Source organism: Asterias rubens, chromosome 13 (genome assembly GCF_902459465.1).
Source record: "Asterias rubens chromosome 13, eAstRub1.3, whole genome shotgun sequence".
NCBI lineage: Eukaryota > Metazoa > Echinodermata > Asteroidea > Forcipulatida > Asteriidae > Asterias > Asterias rubens.
This window is the reverse complement of record NC_047074.1, coordinates 3,878,630-3,902,381: the sequence shown is the minus strand read 5'-3', so window position 1 is coordinate 3,902,381 and position 23,752 is coordinate 3,878,630. Positions and strand designations below refer to the sequence as shown.

The window sequence follows — 23,752 nt, the reverse complement described above, 5'->3', positions numbered from 1 at the left end:
TCTTGCCTGCATCACTGTGAAGAAGAAGAAGACGACCGAATCCGCCTGGTTCAAGCGTTGTTTACTCTTCAACCTATTACTAATGGTCTTCAACCTTTCAATTATAGCTAATGGCTCCTTGCAAAAGAACCCCATGTCACCTTATGGTATGCATGAATCGGTTCTGTATGCCACTTTGATTTTCAATTCTGTAGTTTAATTGCAAGCAGCAACTGGGCACAGCAGAGCACACATTGTATAAGCCTGATATATCAGATTTATAGCTACGCACGTCGCGATTATGGAAGGTCTCAATTAACTAAGGAATTGTTCCCCTTTTTTGATTGGAAAATCAAGGTAGTCTCAAATTTGACAGACTATTATCTCGTGAACCGTGAGTTCGACGACATGTATTCGTCTTAAGATATAACTTCATCGGTACCCATGGGACTGGACAGGGTGTCATTACGTGTCGTGCGTTTATTTTGTATCGCTGCATGATGATAAGTTACACACGACCTCGGGTTGTAAATGGTGTCAATTATTACTGTTTGATGTCTGGTCATTCCTGGTGAGCCGTGAATGCAAAAAGGTTTTCAACCTTGTTCTTTTCAGCTTTGAATTTCCCGCTGTGGAGATGGTTTATTGATGATTTTGCTTGTTGTGGTTTAATGATAGTTTTTCTTATGGTAAAGTGCCTGGGAGCATTTTAATGGATTTGACATTTCAGGCAGAAATTGTCAAGGGATGTTTTCTACTATCAGCATCATCATCATGATTAGACCAATATTAAAGTTTTATGTAAATCTTTATCTTTAAACGAGGTTTTTTTCTTACAAATTCTGCAATGTTCCTTGAAATAAAAATAACTACGCATTGAAGCGAATGAAAAATGCATTATAATCCCAGTGTGCGGTAGAGCGCGACTTTTAATTTCAATTTTTAGTCCCTTGTCTGGTCTTTTATACATGATTATTAAATGGATGATATCAACTACGTGTAAAGCAGAGCAAAGAAAAGGAAGGCTGAACATTGCATGACGTTGAGTGTTTTTTTGTCTAATGTAAATATGTTCAAATCAATTTACGGTTTATTTCATGTCGGCAGACTACATACGTATTTCAACGAATTAATTAAAATGAATCTGTAGTTTTCATATTTAAAGAGGTCCCCAAGATCAAAATGTGGTATTCAAATCCACTTATTTTCCAATGGATGTAGTATTTTGGAACATTGGGGGAAAATTGCTAGGCTCTAACCTCACGATAAAGCCTGTTTAAAATGACTGTTTTTGATACCCTTCAAGTGCAAACGTTCGATTACGTCATAGTTAAAACATGGCAGAAAAACGCTCTATTATTTACACGATGGTAACATTGTATGTATGTCATATCTCGCAGGTACATGATACATATCGTGTACATGATGCACGTGCACTTGTTTTTGTATGGACTTGTCGTTACGTACTCACACGAACACAATAACTATCATACGCATTACATTCAATATATCTTGATATTTAGGCCTACTACATGATATCTTTTCGTTTACCTACATGTTTACTTTATCTTTCGCGAACGTACATGTACACACATTCCCTTTTTTGCATTCCTGTGGAGACATCTTTTATTCTTCCATTGTTCCTGTACTATAGATCTTCCCAAAGACTTTGTACATAAAATTCCTTGAAGAGCACCCAGGTCTTTAGAATGTCCCTATGGAGTCCTTTCATTTTTATTTATTTTTTTTGTCCTTGGTCTCCATAAGGTAGTGAAAATGAAAGCAAGATAACAATATCCACGAATGTGAAATTGTGTGTTAAAGGCAGTGGACACTATTGCATGGTAATTACTCAAAATAATTATTAGCATAAAACCTTACTTGGTAATGAGTAATGGGCAGCTGTTGGTAGTATAAAACATTGTGAGAATCGGCTCCCTCTGAAGTGACGTAGTTTTCGAAAAAGAAGTAATTTTCCACGATGATTTCGAGACCTCAAGTTTAGAATTTGAGGTCCCGAAACCAAGCATCTGAAAGCAAACAACTTCGTGTGACAAGGGTGTTTTTTTCTTTCATTATTATCTCGCAACTTCAACGACCGATTAAGCTCAAATTTTAACAGGTTTGTTATTTTATGTATAAGTTGAGATACACCAAGTGAGAAGACTGGTCTTTGACAATTACCAATAGTGTCCACTGCCTTTAATCTAGCCTCAAGGCAGTCGAATTATTCACTCCGAAAAAAGACCGCCGCTGTATAAAAACCCACCCGTATACACTGTGCGTAAAATGTGTGTAACCACATCGCACGACACGATGCCCCTCGTACACTATCCGCATGCGTCGCCTGACGACCTCCGCATGCGGTTAGTGGTACGAGTGCGGATGACATGTTGTGTGCACAGTAGTCGTACGATGTGACAGTGTGTATACGGGTGGATCGTGCCGTGTGATTACACGCACCACGCACAGTGTTTACGGGTGGGTTTACAGTGGCGTCTTTTCGGAATGAATAATGCGACTGCCTTGAGCAAGGCTAGTGTTAATCCTGAACCCCCCCCGAAAATATTATACATTTTAAAAACCAACGCTGTATGAACTTCAGTGCCGATCAATCAATGCATCTACATTGTTTATTATTCCATTTAACTATAGTTTTCCAACAGTATATCATCCTTCCAAAATGTTTATTTTACCACATATATCAGAGGACGTGTTAATGTCTAAAAGTAAACAAAAAAACGAGAAATCAGACGATGCCTTTACTGAGTAAAGTGAGTGTGGAATGATGAAGCAACCTGACAGCTTTAATAACACGCAAAGAGTCATTCTCATGCAGGCTCATCCATTTCAATCAGCCGCTTGAAACTTGAACGGACCTCGTCTAGTTAAAGGCACTGGACAATTGGTTATATTGTCAAAGACCAGGGCCCAATTTCATAGAGCTGCTAAGCACACAAATTTGCTAAGCATGAAATTTCTTCATTGATAAAAACAGGATTACCAACCAAATGTCCGTGTGATTTTCAGGATAAGCAGACAACAGCTGAATACCAGTAACAAGCAATATGCAACAAATAGAAATTTGGTTGGTAATTCTTTTTTTTATCAAGGAAGAAATTTCATGCTAAGCAACTTTTTGTGCTTAGCAGCTCTATGAAATTGGGCACTGTACTTTCACTTGGTGTATCCCAATAGAGGCATATGACATAACAAATCTGGGAGAATTCGGACTCTATTGGCAATCGTAGTTGTAAGAGAATTATAATGAATGTAAAACGCGTTACACCCCAAAGCTTAGACATACAAAATAAATGCTGCTGGTGTGTTGTTTCCAGTTATATGCATTTAACTCAATTTTTTAAAATTGGCAACATCTGATCACTCATTTTCACAGAGCGGGTCACCTAGAATATTTATAGACTATCCTATAGTGCACGTGAGCCTAAAGCCCGGACTTCCTGGTGAAAACTTTAAAGGAACACGTTGCCTTGGATCGGTCGAGTTGGTCTTTGAAAGGCGTTTTCAACCGTTTGTTATGATTAGACAAATATTTTAAAAGTAGAATATAATGATCCACACAAGTATCACTCGAAATTGCGTGGTTTTCCTTTTACCTCGTCGACTAACACGGTCGGGAGTCAAATTGTTGACTCCCATAAATGGCCGACCGTGTTAGTTCGCGACGTATAATGAAAACCGTGCAATTTTGAGTGATACTTGTGTGGCTCATTATATTCTACTTTTAAAACGTCTGTCTAACCATATGCATTTCATAACAAACGGTTTCAAACGCTTTTTATAGACCAACTCGTCCGATCCAAGGCAACGTGTTCCTTTAAACACACAGCATGATGGAAAACAAACCCGCGGTAAATCTTGCGTTTTATGGAGACTGCCACTGTCTGTTTCTTGATTAACTTTTGATGTGAAGAAAGGGGCACATCTTAAAACCAGTTTTTGTAACTCTTGAATTTACACGAACATTAAAGACACACTATGTAACAGTTCCTATAGTTTAGTATCAGTGTATATCTTGCCTGCCAAAAAAGCATTGCAATGTACAAGATTGCTCTTTCTGTAAAAAAAAGGGGGGGGGGTAATGTTCTGTAGCCAGATATCTTTCTTGTGATACTCTGATTATTGTGACAAATAAAAACAACACCAAAATGTGAACCTTGCATTTCAGAAGGTGGTCACGTTGTTGATATCGTCGAAAAACCGAAGTGGTTATTTCCACGCAGAAGTCACTAATAATAACAACAATAAATAAGACTTATAAAGCGCTGTTTCTCGGGTACAATCTGCTGGTGTAAAGAAAGCTACGAACAAGTAAGTTAATGGCCGAGAAAAAAAAATGTACACTTAAAAGTCTGGAGTAAGTTGGTGTTGCGAATAATGAGTTGGGAGAGAGTTCCAGGATCGGGGACCAGCAACTGATGAGAAGGACCGGTCCCCTGCACAAAAGAATACACGACATGAGTACTAAGAGTAACTATCAGTATAAATATGAATAGTAAACTTGCGGGTACAACCATGAGTAAAATATCTTTTTAAGGAGTGGTGGCTCTGAAAAGAGCCGGTTTGGTGTCGACGTTTCGAACAGTACACTCTGCTCGTCTTCAGGAGAACTGTTCTCAGATTCATATTTTGGGGCATAAAAGCTGATATCTTTTTACATGGCCTAACCACAATACTTCGAAGTGAGATGTTTCTCAAAATGCTTTTTACTATACCGAAAGCTACCGTAATAATGCCTCTAACCAAATGTAATTATTGTCATTAGTTTTAAAGAGTAGTTATCAAACGTATAATTCCCTTTAAAGACACTGGACACTATTGAATTGCCAAAGTCTTCTCACTTGATGTATCTCAATATGTGCATAAAATAACAAACCTGTGAAAATTTTGAGCTCAATTGGTCGTCGAAGTTGTGAGATAATAATGAAAGAAAAAACACCCTTGTCACACGAACGAAGTTGTGTGCTTTCATAATGCTTGATTTCGAGACCTCAAATTCTAAATCTGAGGTCTCGAAATCAAATTCGTGGAAAATTACTTCTTTCTCGAAAATTACGTTACTTCAGAGGGAGCCGTTTCTCACAATGTCTTATACTATCAACCTCTCCCCATTACTCATTACCAAGTAAGGTTTTATGCTAATAATTATTTTGAGTAGTTACCAAAAGTGTCCACTGCCTTTAAGAAAAGCTTCAGTCGATGTTTCTTGAAAACAATTCTACCATAAATGTTCGTCTTATTAAAGGCATGTTTTCCTTACTCGCTATTTGAAATTGTAACTTTTAGGGATTTGTCGTAACTTCAGAAGTCGCTTATTCAATTGCCACAGTTTGTATTGAATTTTAACGCAAACGTTTCGAACAATTTACCCGTGTGTTTATAACTAAGTTACCGCGGTACGCAGTCAATCGTTCGAAGTGATTTCGGGAAAGAAATTGTGGTGGTCACATGCTGCTGGTGTTTGAGCTCTGATTTAATGCGTTAGATAAACAGAGCGCACCGTTTAAAGGAACACATTGCCTTGGATCGGTCGAGTTGGTCTTTGAAAAGCGTTTGTAACCATTTGTTATAAAATACATATTGGTAGAAAGATGTTGTAAAAGTTGAATACAATAATCCACACAAACATGCCTCGAAACTGCACGGTTTTCCTTTTACCTCGTCGACTAACACGGTCGGCCATTTTGGGAGTCAAATTTTTGACTCCCATAAATGGCCGACCGAGTTAGTTCTCACAGTAAAAGGAAAACCACGCAATTTCGAGGCAAATTTCTGTGGATCATTGTATTCTACTTTTAAAACATCTTTCCAACCAAAATTATGCATTATATAACAAACGGTTACAAACGCTTTGTATCGACCAACTCGTCCTATCCTAGGCAACGTGTTTCCTTTAAATATTGTCCATGCAGGGAAAGTAATAACGTTCAATATTATTTGATTTGCGGTAACACCGTGCTGGCCCACTTTCATGGAGCTGATGAAGCAACAATCAAGTTTTGCTGAATTTATGCACTCAAACAACTATCCAACTCTTTTCATGTGATTTTTGAGTGTTGCAGTTAAGAAACAAAATGACAAAAATCAATATATTAACCTTTAAGAGAGGTTTGTGCTTACATAGGTGAACGTCTCTTTTGAGTAGTGTTAGTTCTGAAAAGACCCGGTAATTGACATCTCAACTTTTCGATCAGTATGTCCTGATCGCAAGGCTCCATTAGGTATACTTTCACCATGCAAAGTTTCAAATCCTATACGTAAATGATACTTTGCATCTCTCACAGCTATCCTCGGATAAGTAAGCCTACTCTCGTTCTTTTCAAGGTAAACTCAGTTAATCTTTGAGCGCAATGAAAGCAGGTCTGCATTCCTCGTAAAAATAGGGCAATCCCTTTTTTAATGCCATTTATTTCTAAAGATAATACTGCTCGTTGACGGACTCAATAATGACCTTTCTAATGTGGGTACTGAACACGTATACTAGCAACTTCATGGCTTTACTGTGTCATGTACGTTATGTAGCTTTATTAATTCCCTCGAGGTCTAATGTAATGGGATCCCTCTTTTTTCAAAATATTGAGGATGAAGTAGGAAATTCAGGAATTGTCATGAGTGTGTTTAAAAGCAAATAAGTACGGGGCTTGTCTTATGAAATGTGACTTGAAAGCAGGGACAGGCTTAGGACCCATTAAGCTTTTATGCGCAAAAAGGCTTGACCTTACAGAACCTCTCGACAATTTACTTATTTGGTCCAAGCAGACATGAAATTCATCATGAAGAGGCGTGTGCTTTTTCGAGTTTCTCATGGCCAGAATTAACTGAAAGAGGCTTTGCACGAACTTGAACCAAAAAACGTCTTAGATAAAAGTTATCGAATCACAACTTCTAAAAAGGTACGAGCGACCAACTACAGCATTTCGTATTATCTTTCAGAGCAAAATTTCAAGCATCACGTCATCAGACAGCAAGCACAAAGAGAAATTTCTGCGCCAGGATTTTAGATTGATTTCATTGCCGGTTTGATTGAGTATCATCAAAGTGCGGGAAAGAATTGACATTTCTCTGTGCAAAACGTACAACCCATAGTTCAAATGTGACGTCATCGAATGTTTTAGGAGTTTGTGTGTTGCGCGCCAAACACGTAAACTGTAACAAGTAACCCAGTTACCCATTGTCAAAGTTGCGGTGTAATTCAGAAACTGTTCTAGTTCTAGTTATTTAAAGATGAGTGCATATTGCTGCAAGGTTGAGCGATAGCATCCAGTAATGAATTGTTTGGTAACCCTGCGCATGTGCAGTTAATCTGCAGTATTGTTTGGGGAAATCACGCACGTTGCTGTTAACCATTCAAATGGTTCCCGTCACACGTGCTTTGCTTGCAAATTAAGACAAGCTTTTTTTTTTATCGTGACGGGACTGTTGAGCGCCGAGGATTTAAGTGGTTTTTGACACATTGCTGCCCACATATGACTTTCGGGGGAATGTCAGTGCGTGTCTTATTGCAAATCTATCCACGAATAGTGAAACATTCTCTGTCTTTGGATCATGTCGAGTGAATGATGAAGATCCCGAGACGTGGTTTGAGAACGTCAGTTCGTGGGGGCTTGGGGCTCTCTCGGACCCACGCCCGCACCGTGCTGCTCCTGCTGGCGGTGGTGGGGCGTATGGCTTGGGGCTGGGGTGAACCGGATTCAAACAGACGGATTGGAGGTATCGCACAACGAAACGCTTCATCAGGTTGGTACACAATTTTTCAAAGCGTGTTAATTATTCTCTTCAAGTTTGATTCCAGATCAGTGAATGTAAACCTTTGCACCAAACTAAATTACAGCTTACGTTAATTTTTGTTTCTCAAAATAATGGAATATGAAATACGTACAATGCGTAGGATAGTCCCTAAAAGCAAGAAGTGGAACAACACAACTTCTTCACAAAATCTGTCCGCAGGGCAACACAGCAATCAGACCTATTTTTTATTAAATTCGGTTTGTGGAATGTCGGTGTTAGTTTGGAAGCTCTTTAAATTGTTATTTTATGGAAATAAACATTGCTTTCGAGGTTGGTATTAAATCAGTATGCAACAGCTAATTGTACTTTCTCAGATCAAATAATACAACGTAGCTCTTTATGAAATGGTTGGATCTCACAACGACAAGAACTTGGTACCAAATGTGAGTGTATTTTTTACATGTTGTTGGAAGGTGTGTCTAATTTGTAGGTGATCTGTTTTTGTGTGAAATACATGTTGTGATCTAACAATGCAAAGAAGAAGTGTTATCTATTAATCGACTTTTATATAGCGCTTTATCATATCCCAAATGGCGTATCGAAGCGCTTCTGACATAAATTACTACCTCTGGTCAGTGGGTCAATATTCCATTCCTTAAACCATCTCAGCTCCCTGTGGAGTATACCGCCGGTGCTGTGAGTTACCGCGCTCCACTTCCAATTGAAATGATTCTCAAAATTCGTTCTACTTTCAAAAGTTGCTGTATTTCAAACCAAGGGTACGTTCTATTAGCTTCCCCGGGTCGACCCCGGTGTGCTCACGTGGGGAGAAAATTACCCCACGTTCGTCCTGGGAAAAGTCGCAATTTTTCCCAGGACGAACGTGTGCAGAAAATTACCCACGTTCTTCCTGGATAAAAACCACACTCATCCTTCTTGTGGTGACGTCAGTGCACCTTGGGCAAGCTCCCTAGTGCCCCGCTTGTGGATCTGGGCCCCATTTCATGGGTCTGCTTACCGCCGAATTCTGCGCTTACGACCATGATTCCCCGCTTACGGTGCAAGCGCCGAGCGAGCGCCGAATTTCTGCGCTAGCCTTGTGACCGTAGAATGTCTAGTAACGTGGAGTACGCACGCGCAGAAGCCAAAACTCGCCGCTAACCCGTGAAATACGCTTGCCGTAAGCACAGAATTCCCTGCTCCGTAAGCGCTGATTCTTTGCTTGTCGTAAGCAGAGCCATGAAATTGGGCCCGGGTCATTTGGTGCTGGCCCGAGGTGCACTGGATTCGAAAAATAGCACTGAGATGAGCAGCTATCTGCTGCACTTTCTGTGTTTATGTGTTTGTAACTTTGTCCTGTGATGTCCTAGTTTGTTTTCTTCCCATTACATTTCTAGGTTCCTACTCAGTATTTCGAACGGGGTCTCTAACGAACAAACTTGCTTTTAGGAGACCCTCACCACTTAGTCATTACATTGTGTACAAAGTAGCGCCTTGTTTATTACTGTGTAAGCAAACTGATTATACGGAAATAAATCGAAATGAACTGAACTGAAATAATGAATTTAAGTATAAGAAAGTACAGTGAAAGCGTCGTGCAAAGAGCTTTACAAATTTGGAGTACACACAGCGGCTGCTAATGGAGTACAGATTTAGGGGTCGCAAGGTTTTTTTCCAAGGAAATTCTCCTCCATTTCCGTTAGATTTTTATTAAATAAACGCCTTTCAACGCTCTTGTTTTGCATTTGTCTACCTTTTGCATAATAAAATAATCTAATGTGGAGGTAAAAGCTACACTGTCAATGTGTAATAGAAGAAAGAAACATTTCAGTCAAGCATCGAATGTGAACTTCGAGTAAGAATATTTTGCTAGCCAAGTAGGTGTGCTGGAACTCTAGAACTAGACTAGCTACAAACCGTGGTACTCGATTACCAGTACAAGTACGAGTTCTAAGTACAAACCGTGGCTCTGGAGTGCTAACGAGTACTACGTACACACCGTGGTACTCGAGTACTAAGAAATACTAAGTAAAAACCGTGGTACCGCAGTTCTAACGAGTACTAGGTACAAACCATGGTACTCGAGTAACGAATACTAGGCACAAACCGTGGTACCCGAGTACTAACGAGTACTACGTTCAAACCGTGATACTAGAGTACTAACGAGTACTGTAGGTACAACCCGTAGAACTCGAGTAATAACTAGTACTAGGTACAAGCCGTGGTACTGGAGTACTAACGATTACTAGGTATAAAGCCGTGGTAATGGAGTACTAACGAATATTCTAGGTATAAACCGTGGTACTGGAGTACAACGAGTACTAGGTACAATGCGTGGTACTCGAGTACAAGTACCGAGCACGAGTACAACAGTTCAAGCTAGATAGTGTTCATGTTACTATTTGGAGACACGCAACCCTTCATGAATTTGGTGGTGCAACTATAAAGTAAAGGGATGCCATGGGTACCTTCGAAGTTTTGATCTCTGAGATTATTAAACTAGTTTTGTGTGCGCAGTATACGTTCTAAAGAAGATTTTTAAAATGTTGGTATAATGTCCTATTTTACATCGAAAACCTTTTCAGGGAAATCTAGTGCGATCTAATAAGGAACGACAAGATGGATGGTTTCGTATCCCGTCGCGATATTCATGGATTCTACTACAAACCTAGTTCCATCTTGTTATACCCCATGGTTTGTCCCCTGTACGCGGTGCTGGCCTGTTGAGTTTAAATAAAAATGTGGTTAAAGGCAGTGGACACGGTTTAGTAATTACTCAAAATAGTTATTAGCATACATACACCACTACGTCAAGAAAGCAGCGCATTAGGTACCGAACTGGGATACAGAACAAAGCACACAAGAGATGTACAATATTACACGAGTAATGGGGAGCTGTTGATAGTATTAAACGTTGTCTGTGCTTGGTTGCTCTTTTGTATACTTGATGTCGCAGGTCTCAATGTTTTAAAGGTTAGGCTTAATCAAAGAATCGAATAACCGAAATTGAAACGAGACGAGATGAAATGGGGAAATACAAAAAGCAAACCATTATCAACTCTTTGTTAAATCAGGGAATTGAAGTTATCTAAACGAATCAGCCATACACAAGGAAAGTCAGTAGCCGGTTTGACTGTAGAGCTTTCACAAATTCTTCTTTAAAGTTATGAGTCTGTTTAGGCAATGACCCTGAAAACAAATTGTACGAGACGAGATGAAATGGGGAAATACAAAAAGCAAACCATTATCAACTCTTTGTTAAATTAGGGAATTGAAGTTATCTAAACGAATCAGCCATACAGAAGGAAATCCAGTAGCCGGTTGGACTGTAGAGCTTTCACAAATTCTTCTTTAAAGTTATGAGTCTGTTTAGGCAATGACTCTGAAAACAAATTGTACGAGACGAGATGAAATGGGGAAATACAAAAAGCAAACCATTATCAACTCTTTGTTAAATCAGGGAATTGAAGTTATCTAAACGAATCAGCCATACACAAGGAAATCCAGTAGCCGGTTTGACTGTAGAGCTTTCACAAATTCTTCTTTAAAGTTATGAGTCTGTTTAGGCAATGACTCTGAAAACAAATTGTAGTCTGCTCAGAACTTTGTAATGTTACAAAGATGGTGATGGAAATAAGCGTTCTGTGAAATTACTTCCTCTAGACTCCCCCAGTTGATTACAAACCATTGAAAGAATATCAAAAAATGTGAACATCCAAAGATCATCTACATGTGCCTTTGGGAAATTTCCGAATGCTGCACACATACGGCAAAATGCGGTTGATACCCACTGGCACATCCCTTTACATGGATGGATTTGATGTTCTTGATGGAAATTGGCAACCGTGCTGTGTTTATGCCGTTTTCTTAATAAAGGCAAAGTGTTTCTGGTAGTGGCTGCTGAATGCGCCACAGCACCTTGTTAACACTTATAAGGCGCTACTTAAATTGGTTTCATTATTAAATAAATATATATATAAAAAGCTGTCTTATATAATGTTTTTGTTTGATCAAACACCTTGAGAACCTTACCGATAGAAACATGCTAGTTTGTGCCTGGAGTGAGCCTTGCTTTACAGTGGAATTATGCATACTTTGAACATGAGCAGCACCGAGTATACGATAAGCATATGATTAAGCGTATTACGATAAGCATATGATTGCACTTCTGCCAATATGGTCCAATTCCATAAATCTGTTCAGTCACAAAGCAAAATATGCTTAGCACTACAAATCGTGCTTAACAGAAACTAGTAACCAGTAACCAGTCAAAAATTTGTACAGTGAATGTCTATTTTGTACGTCGATGTTTGACATGCAAACCTACTTGAATGTCCATTGTCTATTATCGAAAAAAAAACCGGAAAAAAACAACGTTGACATTCACTGTCAGACTATGTGAATGTTCATTGTGTAATTTCAAACAGTGTCATCTAGCATGTGGCATCTGGTGTTGTCCGAGATCAAGATCTATGCATGAAAGTGCAGCCTAAACGTGGCCATGGGCTGTGCCTAATGATTTAACCCAAGCCTAATCTGATGTAGTCGAAGATCTAGACCTATGCATGAAAGTGCAGTCTAAGCGTGGCCTGGACTGTGGCTTATGATTTAACCCGAGCCTAATGTAGTCCCGGCCCGTTGGCGCGCATCCCTGACCAGTGCCCATTTTTATAGAGCTGCTAAGCACAAACATTTGTTTAACATAAAATTTCTTCCTCCATAAAAACAAGATTACCAACCAAATGTCCACGTGATTTTGAGTAAAAGGCAAACATCAGCTGAATACTAGTAACAAGCAATATGCAACAAATATAAATTAATCCGTTTTTTTTTTCAATGAAGACATTTCATGCTTAGCAACTTTGCGTGCTTAGCAGCTCTATGAAATTTGGCCCAGCTTTGGCCAGCTTTAACTTCTTAATCACTATATGAGCAAATTTGATGATTTTTTAATCAGTCCTTAATGGCTTTGACAACAAGTAGTTAATAAACTGGTCAGTTTTTCTCAAATCAGGCATGGCATTCATTCACCTTGAATTGACATTTGTTTGAAAAATTTTAGTAATTAAAGTATAGCTTCTTGGTTTTAGGACCCTTTCATATAATTTGCATTAGGGAGGACCTCATAATCTTGGATCATTATTTTAACAAGCTTTAGTGCTGTTATTAGTAATTTAACCAATTAGGGGATGTTATTATAAAGAGCACCTTCCAAAAACTCATACGTGATTCAATCCCTGTGTGTGTAATAATAGCTGTCCGGTCGGGCAGCTGATGTATTATTCATTTTGAGAGGAACGTTAAGTGTGAGCAACGTGAAATCATGGAGCTTTAATCATTCATTCGCAATTGAAAGTGTTCGTTTGTCGAGAAATTCCAATCTCGGTCAAGCTTTTGTTGGACTCGGAAGAATGGCATCCCGATGTGTTGGGTGTGTGGAGATTGTTGTAGTTTTGCTGATTGTCATATTGATGGTTGTTGTCACCGAGTCATTACGATGGGGTAATTACCGGCGAAGACACTCATATTCAGGGCGGGATACTGGCAGCACCACGCAAAGTACCACACTGGCAAATGCATATTGGACTTCGCAAACTCCGATGGACGAATTGAACAAATCAGTTGAAGGTAAAGATAATGAGTAGTCACTTTTTTTAAGAATCCATTTAGGTTGTTGTAATTAAATTGATACCTGGTATAACGCTCATCTCGATATACCAGTCATATTCCGAGGGATTAACTATAACTGATTGCAATCCGACAGTCTTTTAGATGGTATATAGAGATTGTATTTCACCATTTCAGGGGCGGACCCGTGAATGTGCCGGATCCGCTCGTTTGTGTACAAGTCAATGGACACTTCCCTTAAAGACAGTGGACACTATTGGTAATTGTCAAAGACCAGTCTTCTCACTTGGTGTATCTTAACATATGCATAAATAACAAACCTGTGAAAAATTGAGCTCAATTGGTCGTCGAAGTTGCGAGATAACAAGTACAGAAAAAAACACCCTTGTCACACGAAGTTGTGTGCGTTTAGATGGTTGATTTTGAGACCTCAAGTTTTAAACTTGAGGTCTCGAAATCAAACTCGTGGAAAATTACTTTTTTTCTCGAAAACTATGTCACTTCAGAGGGAGCCGTTTCTCACAATGTTTTATACCACCAACCTCACCCCCTTACTCGTCACCAAGTAAGGTTTTATGCTAATAATTATTTTGAGTAATTACCAATAGTTTCCACGGCCTTTAATACAGCGGACTAGTCTGTGTTGCAAACAATCCAGCGGGTAAACGAGAGGCAGTTTAGTCCACTAAGGGTTAAAATTAAACAACATACAATTCCTGAAAATGTTATCGCACCGTCATCCCCACGATGCTGTCCCATTATTGGTGTAGGTGAGTCATGGTTAATTATATAAACGGATTACTGTATAAACGACGTTTGTCGGCAAACCAAGCGAAGTGTTGAAGTCGCTCTTCACATAAAACAGTATTACAATTATGTACTGCAAAATGTATGCACTTTTCAGAACATTTCAGAATCTAAAGCAGTTTTTATTGACATTGACAGACCGGTAACACGCAACATTATTGCTGGAAGCATTTACAAACCCGATACTTATAATAATGTGACCTTCTGGAGCCTTTAATGGCATTATTAAACTCATAATTTCAGTTAAAGAAACAGTGTTGTAAATACAAAGTGAGATTTTAACACCAACTTGTAGAATTCGGACAAATAAATTGGTGCAACATTATACTGTGTACGTTTCGCGCGTGTCCGAACATCCGGGATAGTTGTGTTACCACCCACATGGAGTTTTTACATTCATTCATTCAAACTGATATTTATTTCCATACTTCATGAAAACAGAGTACAAACAATGCTTTTAAGGAATAACCAATAAACAAAGCTATTTAATGAGGGTGAGAAAAATAAATACGTAGAGTATGGAGGCATCATCTGGAAGCCGAGGCTTATGTAGGGATGCCTGGGCAATATTTTGTTTCGTCAATTAGTTTAACCTAGTTTATGGTAATTATAATGATGTGTTTTGCTGGGGATGTATATTAAAGGCAGTGGACACTATTGGTAATTGTCAAAGACTAGCCTTCACAGTTGGTGTATCTCAACATAATATGCATAGAATAACTAAATGTATTATTGAATTGAACTGATGGTAAAACCAATTCAACATAATAACGAAGTCAACTCGCGAATAAAAACTGACCTACGTTTCCGACCACTTGGAAACAATTATAATTGTTGTCCAGCTGATGCTTATAATGTCATTAAACCTATTGTAATGGTCGAACAAATTCGGGCGTGATTGACAAAATGGCCTAATTTCGAAAGACGATTTGTTCAAATTCACAAATAATAGTCTACGTTTAAGTTGTTTTCTTAGCCCAAGAGTAATCCAGACATTTTTAAAAATATCTTTAAAAAATACCTTAAAACTGTCTGTCTCACTGCATACATTTAAAAGAATACTAAAACATCATCCATCTAATCTAATCTAATCTAATCTAATCTAATCTAATCTAATCTAATCTAATCATATCAACAAATATTTCTCAACTGTACTGATCTTTCATAGAGCTGCTAAGCTAAGCACGAAAATTTGCTTAGCATGACATTTCTTCTTGATTAAACTAGAATTATCAACCAAATTTCCATTTGTTGCATATTGCTTGTTACTGGTATTCAGCTGTTGTTTACTCATCCTGAAAATCACTAGGACATTTGGTTGGTAATCCTTTTTTTATCAAGGAACAGATTTCATGCTAAGCAAATTTTTCTGCTGAGCAGCTCTATGAAATTGGGCCATGGACACTCGTGGTCGGGTATTTGACATTTGATTTGTATGTGTTTTCAAATAATAAAAAAAAGGAATGCACATACATTTTAATGTCTATTTGAATAATCTGGCGTTTATTGTGAACATTTCCGTAATTCATTCCTGTCGTTTCGATCTGAGTTTGTGTCTTAAAGGCGACAATAACGAGAAGCGGTAACAACTGGGAAGCATAAATAAATACAGCGGGCAAGAGTTGTAAATATACGAGAAATGAGCAGGTGTGAAAGAACAAACAATGAAATATCAAGACTTGTTGGGACAAGCAAAGGCAGGATAAAGCGTTCGGGGCTTAGTTTTATAGCGCTGCTTTTTCGTGCTTACTGTAGCAGAACAATTTGCTAAGGCGCAAGCGTTTTCACAGGTTAGCAGGAAAATTGGGCGGCCATCTTGAGCGTTCACCATGGTTTTGCACTATGACGTCATTTATGTTCGTGCAGTAAGCACCGAAAGGTTATTTTCGTGTGCCTAACGGTTAGCAGCGACTCGAAATGGTTATAGTACAGTAAGTACAAAAACGGCCGTTAAGCAGCTCTATGAAATTGGGCACATGGCTGGTCAGAATAACGACAGGCTCTGGTTTTACATGCATGCCAAATGATTTAATTGGATAAACGTGCAGTGACGTATGCTTTCAATATCTGCGTTATGATTGGTCTGCTCCGAAGTGACGTTGTTTGTCAAAATACACACTTTCGATCGTCTATACTGCTGCGTGTACTGTGTGTATAATAATTTTGTTATGTTTTTAAAGCACCATGGAAACGTTTGGTAATTGCCCAATACCAGTTTTATCTAATTTGGTGTAATCCAACATGCGTAAAATGACAAACCTGTGAAAATTTGGGCTTTATGGTTTAGCTAAAGTCTTTTATTATTTGAGAGAGACATTACCTACGTTACTTCAGAGGGAGCTGTTTCTAACACTGTTTAATACTATCAACAGCTCTTCATTGCTCGTTATCAATAAGTTTTTATGCTAACAAGTATTACTATTTTCAGCAATGACCAATATTGTCTAGTGCCTTAGAGTGTCTGGTTTGACACGTGTGGATGGATGAGAGGTCAAAGGTCATCTGGCAGGATCCCGCCTGAAGCTCAAGGCTGGTATCTGGCGGTATTCACGAGCCTCGAAGTGTGACGTCTGATATTCAGGCTAAATGGCCCCTGCCTTGCATACGGCGTCACAAGCCTAAACAGCGCCACCATTGGGGTTAATGAAGATTCATGGTTGTCGTTGGCTGAGGTTCTGTGTGCGATGCGTGCTCATCAGTGATGAGGGCAATCGGACGGGTCTATTGTAAACTGTTTAACCACATGAATCCGCTGAGCAGAAATTATCAAGGAACCATGGTTACATGCATGAACCACTCAGACTTTGGGTGGCAACCCATATCTGCTCAGCAAGAATTTTCGTTACTGATCTTTATTTTAATGCCGTTAGAGCTTAATACAATCTGGAGCTAGTTTCCTGTAGAAAATAATCTTAAAAGGTCGGTGGCGTAGTCATTATTGTAAACAAACTTCACAGTCTTTGTTGCACTACTTCCCCCTCAAGCTTGTTCAATAACAATAATAATCGGACCGCTTTAGGGACATTATGTGGGTGATGGGAAATCAACTGTGGAGAAAGTCTATCCGCAAGTTAGTCTTGAATAGTTTTGAAAAAGTGCCTCAAAATGCCAGTGTTGTCAGACCCGTGGCTTAAAGGCAGTGGACACTATTGGTAATTACTCAAAATAATAATTAGCATAAAACCTTACTTGGTAACAAGTAATGGGGAGAGGTTGATGGTATAAAACATTGTTAGAAACGGCTCCCTCTGAAGTGCCATAGTTTTTGAGAAAGAAGTAATTTTCCACGAATTTGATTTCGAGACCTCAGATTTAGAACTTGAGGTCTCGAAATCAACCATCTAAACGCACACAACTTCGTGTGACAAGGGTGTTTTTGTCTTTCATTATTATCTCGCAACTTCGATGACCGATTGAGCTCATCAAATTTTCAAAGGTTTGTTATTTTATGCAAATGTTGAGATACACCAACTGTGAAGGCTAGTCTTTGACATTTACCAATAGTGTCCACTGCCTTTAAGAGCATTTACTTTACCAAGTCTCTGTGCACGCTCCTTGGGTTTTCACGCTTAATTTATTCAGCACGGGCATGATAATGATAAACAAAATCCATTACCATTTGTCTCATCATGCCGTCATCTTTTTGCTTTTAATTTTAATCAAGGGTAGTTTCATTCGTGGAGCATTAAAGGCACTGGACACCTTTGGTAACTGTCAAAGACCAGTTTTCTCACTTGGTGTATCCCAAAATATGCATACAATACCAAACCTGGGAAAATTTGGGCTTAATGATTAGTCATCAAATTTGCAAGAGAATAATGAGAAGGAAAAAAAACAAGAAGAAAAAAACCCGCCCCTGTTGCATTGCTTTCTGTGCTTTCAGATTCATAATATAAAAGGCTTCAGCTGAAGTATTTTATTAACTCTTTCTCAAAACTATACACTACTTCAGAGGGAGCCCTCTCTTACAATGTTTTATATTATCAGCAGCTTTCCACTGCTCGTTACCAAGAAGTAAGTTTTTATGCTAACAACTATTTTGAGTATTTCCCAATAGTGTTAAGTGCCTTTAAAAATCCACTGAGTGGCCGCCAGTGGTATTTCCTTGCTTCATTAATTCCACTCAACACTCCATTACAGCTGAATAAATAAAAGCGCCATCATGTCTTGCCGGATATTGAAAAGTCATTGTCAATTCAGCATCCAAAAATCATATCTAATGTAATATTCATTAAGATATGATGATTATGTGATGCTTTTATGATTGTACATGTCTGTAATTGACTGTTGAAAGCAGCTTTTATTTTAATTTTTTTTATTATCGAGGTCCATTTGTGGGCTTTGAATAGTCTTTTTCCGCCGTTGGCAATCCCATAACACGTATACAATTGTTATGAAACATCATCATACATTGTATCCAATGATATCACTGGTTCTGTTAAACCAATACCGGTCTTTATCCTTCGACCAGTCTATGAATCGTTTAGACTGGGCCCCTGTCTTTATCCGCAAGAATAAAGACAGGTCCATGCCGCTAGATCCAGTGATTTCATTTGATACAATCATATCATTTGATAAACGTGCAGTGTCTATGGGTGCGTTCGTTTAGCCTCCCTGGGTCGACCCCGCAGTGCTCACTCAGGTGAGCCCCTGACAAGAGCCACTTCAACGATCACACTCGCCCTCTCGTAGTGACGGCATGCTCCTCAGGTTGCCCTCAAGTGACCCGCTCTTCAAGCAGGGCACTGGTGGCTGACCCGGGTGAGCCCCATCAAAGCTATTCGAACGTACCGAGGCAGACCGGGGTCGACCCAGGGAAGCTAAACGAACGCACCCATATGCTAAAGACTGCTGTCATGTCCGCAATAGAATTTGACTGCGTATCTCTATTTGAAATGAATGAGGTCAAAGGTGAATACACACACCGGTTCTCGAGGCAGGTCTCTGGCGTTATTCACGAGCCTCGTAGTGTGACGTCAAATGTTCAGGCTATGAATGGTTTAGGTCGACTGCTGAAAACAATATCTTTATAGCAAACTCTAGGTGGCGCTCTATTTTGTGAAGCCGGGTGTATTTATTTATAGAAGTTGTTATTTGTAATTGATTTGTCCCTTTTTCAGCACCATTTAGATCATGTATGGACGTGCTGAACTCTCTTATTCCCAAGCTAGATGGATTCTTCCTCATCGACCCGGATGGACAGTCTGGTGCCCAAAGGTTCCAAGTGTTATGTCGGCTCAATTCTACGCATGACCACCCAGGTAAATAATTGAACAAGTCTGATCCCCTGTCTTCATCATTTTGAGGATGAGGACACAGGCTTTGGTCTGACCAATCAAACGGTTATTTTTTTAGGATGCCTTAGACCTTATAATTTTTATGAAATGATACACCTGTAAAACAATTCTGTGCATTCATGTGTGTTTTTAAATGATTTGCTTTCTAAAAAGAAAATAACACCTTTCAGGAACGCTAACAAAAAGAGTTGACTTGCTGATATGGCTGGGTTCTCAACGTGACATTATGTGCAATGAGTGAATAGAAAGAACATAAAATTATGTTTGTCATCCCTTTGGTAGACCCAGTCTCAAAATAATTTATCTCTAGAATAGCTATTGAAACATTTGTAATGCATATGATGTCATAACGTCGAGAATCCAGCCATAAAGCAAGTCACATTTTTTTGTAAAAAAAAAGCAAACAGGAAGATGTGAAACGTTGCCTATAAACCTTTAACACGCAAAGTAAAATTCTCATGCGTAGGTTTGTTGGTTATTGCTGTTTTTTTATGTTTTTATCTTAGCTTTTTTCTCTGCTTTTTCTTACGGTCATTATTTTTGAGATTTACAAGTTTCAACCATGATCGATCTTGCAAAAAATAGTTATTGGCTCGACGTTTCGACCCTACTTGCTTTGTGTTTCTTGAACAGTCTTGAAGAAAGACTCTCCTCGGGTAGAAACGTTACAGAGTTGGTAAGAAACGAAAAAACTTACACGGTCTAATGATGATGATAGTAGAAAACATCCCTTGATATATTTCTGTCTGGAATGTCATATCTTGATGAGAAATAAATAATCTAACTTCGCGTTTGGAGTTTATCGCTCAGTGAGCGTTTTATTCATTTTTATTTTGGCATCGATGCAATGCAAAATTTGTAATCGTTTTTTTTCTATTCTCTCGTGACCCAGATGGCCGATCGATCTCAAACTTCTACAGGTTTGTCAGTGTATGTATAAGGTGGATTACCTGAAGTGCTTACACTGCCAGCAACTGTTTTGTTAGCAAAAACCAATTCTGTAATGTTCCATTAACTGATGTTTTTGCATAATATACCTTAGGGCATTTTGGTTGGTAGGCCTATAAAGCAGTTTGCAACAGCTAATTCTATTTTCTCAACGATCAATCTGGTTGTTAGATATTTCCAACACTTTATTTTGCAGGCACCACCGTTATTCGCACTGCAGACAATGCCAACTCCGCTGTGCATGGAAACTCAAGCATCACCATCACCTACGACGGGGTACAAAACCAAGACTCCATCCGGGCCCTCATTGATATCTCTGCAAGATGCCGCCAGTATCTGCAATACCAGTGCAAAAACGCCCCCATGTGGCTGAACGGAGTCCAGCAGGTAGCCTGGGTGTCGTGGGACGGAAGATATATGCCTAACTGGGGAGGGGTAGAGACTGGACATGGAAGATGTGCCTGTAGTCGGAACGCAAGTAAGAGTTTTCAGCACCTCGTATAGAAGGACCACAAGGTCAAATTTACTTCTGTGTTGTACTGATTTTGAAAGCAATATATAGTGATGTTATGAAAGATGGCAGAAACTCTACTCTCTAGCCTCATTTTAAAATGGTGTCAAATGTCAATTTGATTTCGTTAGCCATTTGCGAGTTAAATTCGAATAATGTCTGGTACCATGACTTGCTTAGTTACAATGAACCCTTTACATTTGAATTCCTCAGACTATCGATAATTGCTACGCCACGTGATTAGGGGCAATCCCCGGTCTGCCCGGTGCGTTCGAATAGCTTTTGACGTCATTCCAGGGGCTCACCCAGGTCAGCCCCCAGTGCCCTGCTTGTGGAGTGGGTCACTTTGGGGCTGGCCCCGGGTACACGACGTCACCACGAGAGCGGTGAGTGGTCGTTTGTTTAGCTCTTGTCAGGGGCTCACCCGAGTGAGCACCGCGGGACAGACCCAGAGAAGCTAAACGAACGCACCCATTGTATAGCCACCTCCAGGGTGAGCAAACCCTGGTACCACTGTGCCATACACATCCATTCAGAATTGTGTATGGGTGTTCACCGTCTCTTACGTAACTTCACAAAAGCTTGCCCCTAATCACGTGGCGTAGCAACTGTCTCGATAGCCTGAGGAATTCAAAAACAAGCAGCGCATCGTAACTAAATTGTGCCAGACATAATTCAAATCTAACTCGCAAATGGCCTAACTAACTCGAGGTCATTTGGATGTTAACAACAAATGTATAAGTACATTCCAAGAAGAGGAAGTTTTGCATAACTAAATCAAAAGGTCAAACTAAATGAAATGTTTTATTGAATGTCACAGCAAATCATATAATTTGTTTGGTATGCAGTTATAGAAACTATATAAACATCCGCGTCCCGCAATCTGAGAAGCGTTACAATGGTAGTGGTTTTCAGATTCAAACTGATACTTTCACATCACCACATCACCACATTCCTTCGAAGTGAAACGTTTCTCAAAATGCTTCATACTATCGAAAGATGTCCTGGGGTGGATTTCACAAAGGTAGTCCTAACTTAGGACTAGTCCTAGGCAATGCTAAGAGATAGGACCAGTCCTAAGTTAGGATGAGTTACTGGTCCTAATTTAGGACCAGTCCTATCTCTTAGCATTGCCTAGGACCAGTCCTAAGTTAGGACTACCTTTGTGAAATCCACCCCTGGGCTTCTAACCAATAGTTTTCATTGCCATTAATTTAAATAATGAAGACCAAACTTATACCTTCCCGTTAAAGGCCAATAGTTACACTCTCACATCGTTGAGCTCATCGACTTGTTCTCTGTTCCAGGTTGTGCCGGTAGAGGGCACTGTAACTGTGACGTACTAAGCCCACATGGGTTCTACGTGGACGCGGGCTACATTACAGACAAGGACACGCTGCCCGTCGTGGGCTTGGAGTTCAATTACCATGAAGGATATTTTTCCGCTGCATATTACAGCGTTGGGGACTTGGAATGCTTCGGACGTGATACCGGTGAGTAATCTATTTAGGTTTTTTTTTTAATTCTTTATCCACGATGCAAATTTAACATCAATTATATCGTTAAGGTACCCGCTGCCAAAACATAGGATTCGAACTGCCTCTAGCTACCGGGCAACCTCGGTAGTCTAGTTGGTAAGACACTGCTCTAGAATTGCAAGGGTCGTGGGTTCAAATCCCACCCGAGTAACATGCCTGTAATTTGTTCACAGAACTCGGGAAAGTACTGTGTATACAATGCTAACATACATCGGTGTATGGGTGAAAACCAAAATTAATATTTAGTTTTTACTGATGATGCCTACATAACTACTTTTGTTATATGAAACACTTGACTCACAGCACAGGAATTGTTTTGTTTACAAAGGCACCATCAGTGATTCATTTTCCCCAATAGTACGCCCTCAGGAGCGGCCATTTCTTCACATTTCGTCGGAACGAAGTCTACATTCTACGAGTTCTTCTGAAAAAACATTTAATATTTTCCTTGTCAGAATTAAAACTATTTGTTCTCAGTAAAACTTTAACTATTTACATGCAGCGACTATCGAATATAAGAGAAACCTTATGGCAGCGCACATGGCAGCGCACAGTTGGTACCTCTCGTCACTACCCGCCCCCCCCCCCCCCCCCCCGGATGTGCTAAAGTGCAAATATTTTGATGCGAAATAAAAACCCACCAGTTACACAGTCACCCGTTACACAGTCACCCTAAACTGTATACAGTTTTTACATGCCGCATGATCAAAGATGAATGAGAGGGGACCAGTGTTTGACTAGTCTTGGTGCAAGACGTTTCTCGTTTTCATTTCACGCACAGTGCGGCCAACTCACCAATAGCGCCCGCCACGACCGCCGCCCGTATACACTAACCTGCAGAAAACTTTAAATACAATCATTTACCATAGTGTTTCAAATGATAGAATGTACGTTGTTGCGCTGGGAAAGCAGGACGAGATAGTACCTTTCATTTGATAATTAAACGCTGACACAGTCGGGAATAATAAGATGCGTGTCGTTTAGCTGTGTATTGTACTTAATTGGATCTGGTTGCACACAGGTGCAACATATTTTACCAGAGTATACCATTTTTTTTACGCATGTCACGAACTAAGCACGAATTATGCTGATTTGTTTATTATGATGGGCGTGAGATAAATAGTTTTATCCCGACAGTTCATTGTATGTTTTAATTATCAACTACTTAGCATTGAAGATTGTCCCGTAAAATACCATAAACGAAAGCTTACAATTTCTGTGAACCTATACCAAAATAATACTTAAAATAGAAATCTAGTTTTGGGGGGAAAATAACCAAAATTCAGACCTCGCAT

At 39.4% G+C, this 23,752-nt stretch overlaps 1 protein-coding gene across 1 annotated transcript; it reads left to right on the top strand.

Moving 5' to 3' along the window:
• The first annotated feature begins 7,559 nt into the window (after nucleotides 1–7,559).
• On the top strand, nucleotides 7,560–22,994 carry LOC117298640 (contactin-associated protein like 5-3-like). The gene is made up of 5 exons (XM_033781957.1): nucleotides 7,560–7,737; nucleotides 19,284–19,424; nucleotides 20,605–20,886; nucleotides 22,227–22,412; nucleotides 22,761–22,994. The coding sequence occupies exons 1-5, from the start codon at nucleotides 7,560–7,562 to the stop codon at nucleotides 22,796–22,798; spliced, it is 825 nt and encodes a 274-aa protein (XP_033637848.1). The 3' UTR covers nucleotides 22,799–22,994.
• Nucleotides 22,995–23,752: the final 758 nt, after the last annotated feature.